This window comes from Eptatretus burgeri, chromosome 10 (genome assembly GCF_056783735.1).
Source record: "Eptatretus burgeri isolate ZD-2024b chromosome 10, Ebu_testis_v1, whole genome shotgun sequence".
NCBI classification, from domain to species: Eukaryota; Metazoa; Chordata; class Myxini; order Myxiniformes; family Myxinidae; genus Eptatretus; species Eptatretus burgeri.
The window spans coordinates 82,379,992-82,382,491 of NC_140970.1; the positions used below are offsets into that span (position 1 = coordinate 82,379,992).

The 2,500-nt window shown below is 49.0% G+C and overlaps 1 protein-coding gene across 5 annotated transcripts in view; it reads right to left on the minus strand.

Moving 5' to 3' along the window:
- The window catches only part of LOC147018980 (SLIT-ROBO Rho GTPase-activating protein 1-like), a 156,306-nt gene that overhangs the window by 133,769 nt on the left and 20,037 nt on the right, over positions 1-2,500 (minus strand). For all 5 annotated transcript variants that reach the window (XM_085899117.1, XM_085899121.1, XM_085899120.1 and 2 more), the window contains one exon: positions 2,328-2,442. In XM_085899117.1, the coding sequence (XP_085755243.1) occupies positions 2,328-2,400 (73 nt within the window). In that variant the 5' untranslated portion in view covers positions 2,401-2,442. Of the gene's footprint in view, positions 1-2,327; positions 2,443-2,500 lie in introns of those variants that run through there.

Here is a 2,500-nt window from a genome sequence, read left to right on the forward strand (position 1 = left end):
AATCCCACTTCCTTGTGTGGTCGGTGGGGGAAAGTTGTTGGCACAAGTATGTCAGAAACTGGCTGCCAAGTCTGACATTCCACTGGAGCTGATTTAAGTAGCCATTTGGAATTTATTCAGGGTGGGGTGATGACTCGCCTCCATGACACCGTGGGATCTTTGATGTACACAAAATAATGTGTCAGGAGATGGGGAAACCCGGCTTGAAGTCCTCCCGAGGGCCTTTGTGATTCAACACCCTGCCTTGTGAAACACCAGGGTGACAGTTTATAGTCGGGTCTGCAATAGATCCTGGACCAGACAGCTCAAAGGTAAGTGTGCTACCTCTGCACCATCCTGTCGGAAAACCTGGATCGGTTGAGTTTGGCATCTTTAAAATTGGCAACGCTGATATCCGACTTCTTGCATCGCCGATCTTTACTATAGCAAAGAGAATCTCATAATATACTACGTCATCTTGCTGGAGCTTTTCCAGCATTATTCCTGGGACATGACGCGACACAGGGAAGCAGCAGCATGGCAGCACCAGCCTCTTTCAAAAGAAGTGTAAAACGTCTATCCCGTCTTCTTTCAAGTGATTGTGTTGAACATAAAGATTGCACACTCATTTGTGAGATGCTTGTTTGGCTGTTTGGCATTCCCACCTGAGCCAATAGTTCATGATGCTGGGATCTCAGGCTCAAATATCATGCAGGTGAAATGACCCGTTGCTGATCGAAGTACGATATCTGCAGTGAAAAGTAAGGAGAAACTGACATTTCAGTCGTTGACCCTTCATCAGAGCAAAAGAGGAGCGTTTGACGTTGACCCTTCATTAGAGCAAAAGAGGAGCATTTGATGTTAACCCTTCATCAAAGCTTTTGGTCTGACCAAGGGCCAATGCCCAAAACGTCAGCCGATTCTCACGGCGCCTACCTCGATCAACTTTCTGCCGATTCCATGAATTGGTCTACTTGTCCGCCGAAGCAGATAGACACGAGCCCTTATAAGGAAGATGAGGTTTGCATTCAAATGCTCATCTTTCGGCTGCTCCCGTTAGGGGTCGCCACAGCAGATCATCCGTTATGATCTGCATACTGATTTGACACAGGTTTTACGCCAGATGCCCTTCCTGACGCAACCCTGGTCGCCTCTTACGACACAGGGATCAGGATTTGGGTTTCACCATGATTCCAGGCTGCTCTACACCCTGCCCAGTGCAGAGCCCCCGTCCTCAAGCAATCCTCCAACCCAAGCCTCCGAGTAGCCGGATTACAGGCGCACGCCACTACGCCCGGTGAGGTTCGCATTCAAATATCATATTAAATACATATATTTTTATAGACTGTATTGATTTCTCCATCGTCTAAAAATGTCCTTAGAATTTGTGTAAAAGTCTGGCGATGTCTTCACACACGTCGTCGCCCTCCATATGTCATCAGATGTACAAGCTTGTCCGTGACCCTTAGACTATTGTGGAAAATTAAACAAACGTTAACTGCTCAACTTCGACCACTGACAGTTCATCTCTGGACTTCACAGGCAATTTGGAGATAGAAAAATCCCATGAAAAAAACCATCGCTCCGTTCCCCTGCGGAATCACTGTGGGTCTCGGTTAGGAAGACCTTCCTCGAGCTCAGGAAGGGAACACCACTTTGAGGGGGCCGGTTTGTGAAGTGGACGACGTGGTACTGTTTTGTGGCTTGTGTGCTCGCGTCGTGCAGTGGCAATCCTCCTGGCCTTCCTTTGTTTGCTCATTGTGTTTATCACAAGCATGTGTCTGCCTGCTGTCCCTCATCCTGAGCAGCTGTTTAGGTAGCTGTGTTACCGTGTGGACCTTCAGCCGCGTTTGCCGGAACATCGTACAATTGGCTTCAAATCGGCAAGCTGCACACCATCTCAGGGCGACTTCAGTAAAACAGTGGGTGCATTAAAAAATAATTTTTCAACTGAAATTTCTCTACCAACTGCAAAACACTGTGCACGCGAATAGGCGTGGGTATTATAATCTTAGGATGTGGCGCACAGCACCGCTCACGGCACGCTTGGTAGGTGCACGTGCACTACCGACCCGTGAGCTCGCGGCTCGATTTGCATTGAGTGTAATGATGTATCTCGGTTTGTCGACGTTCATGTAAACTGCATTGTATACGCGGCGGGGCATTGCAATGGAGACAACCGCCAAAGTGAGGCAATCGAGGGCGAAAAGCGGAATGTCGTCACGTTCTCACGCTAGATCCTTTCACAGTCTGACCCCAATCCCCCTCTACCCCACACCCCATCCCGCCCCCCGCCCCCAATAACAGAATGTGAGAATAATGCAGTGAGTGTGCTCCGTGCATGGTACCTCTGAGCAGTGCCTCGTACCCTGACAGCACTTCCTTATCCTTCTTCGATTTCGATCTTCCGGGGCTCGCCATGGGGTGCAGCACCTCACCGAGGTGTGGGGGAGACCTGAGCACCTTCCAGCACACGAATATCACTTTAACTGATAAACTCTCACAACAACATCTCATTCCA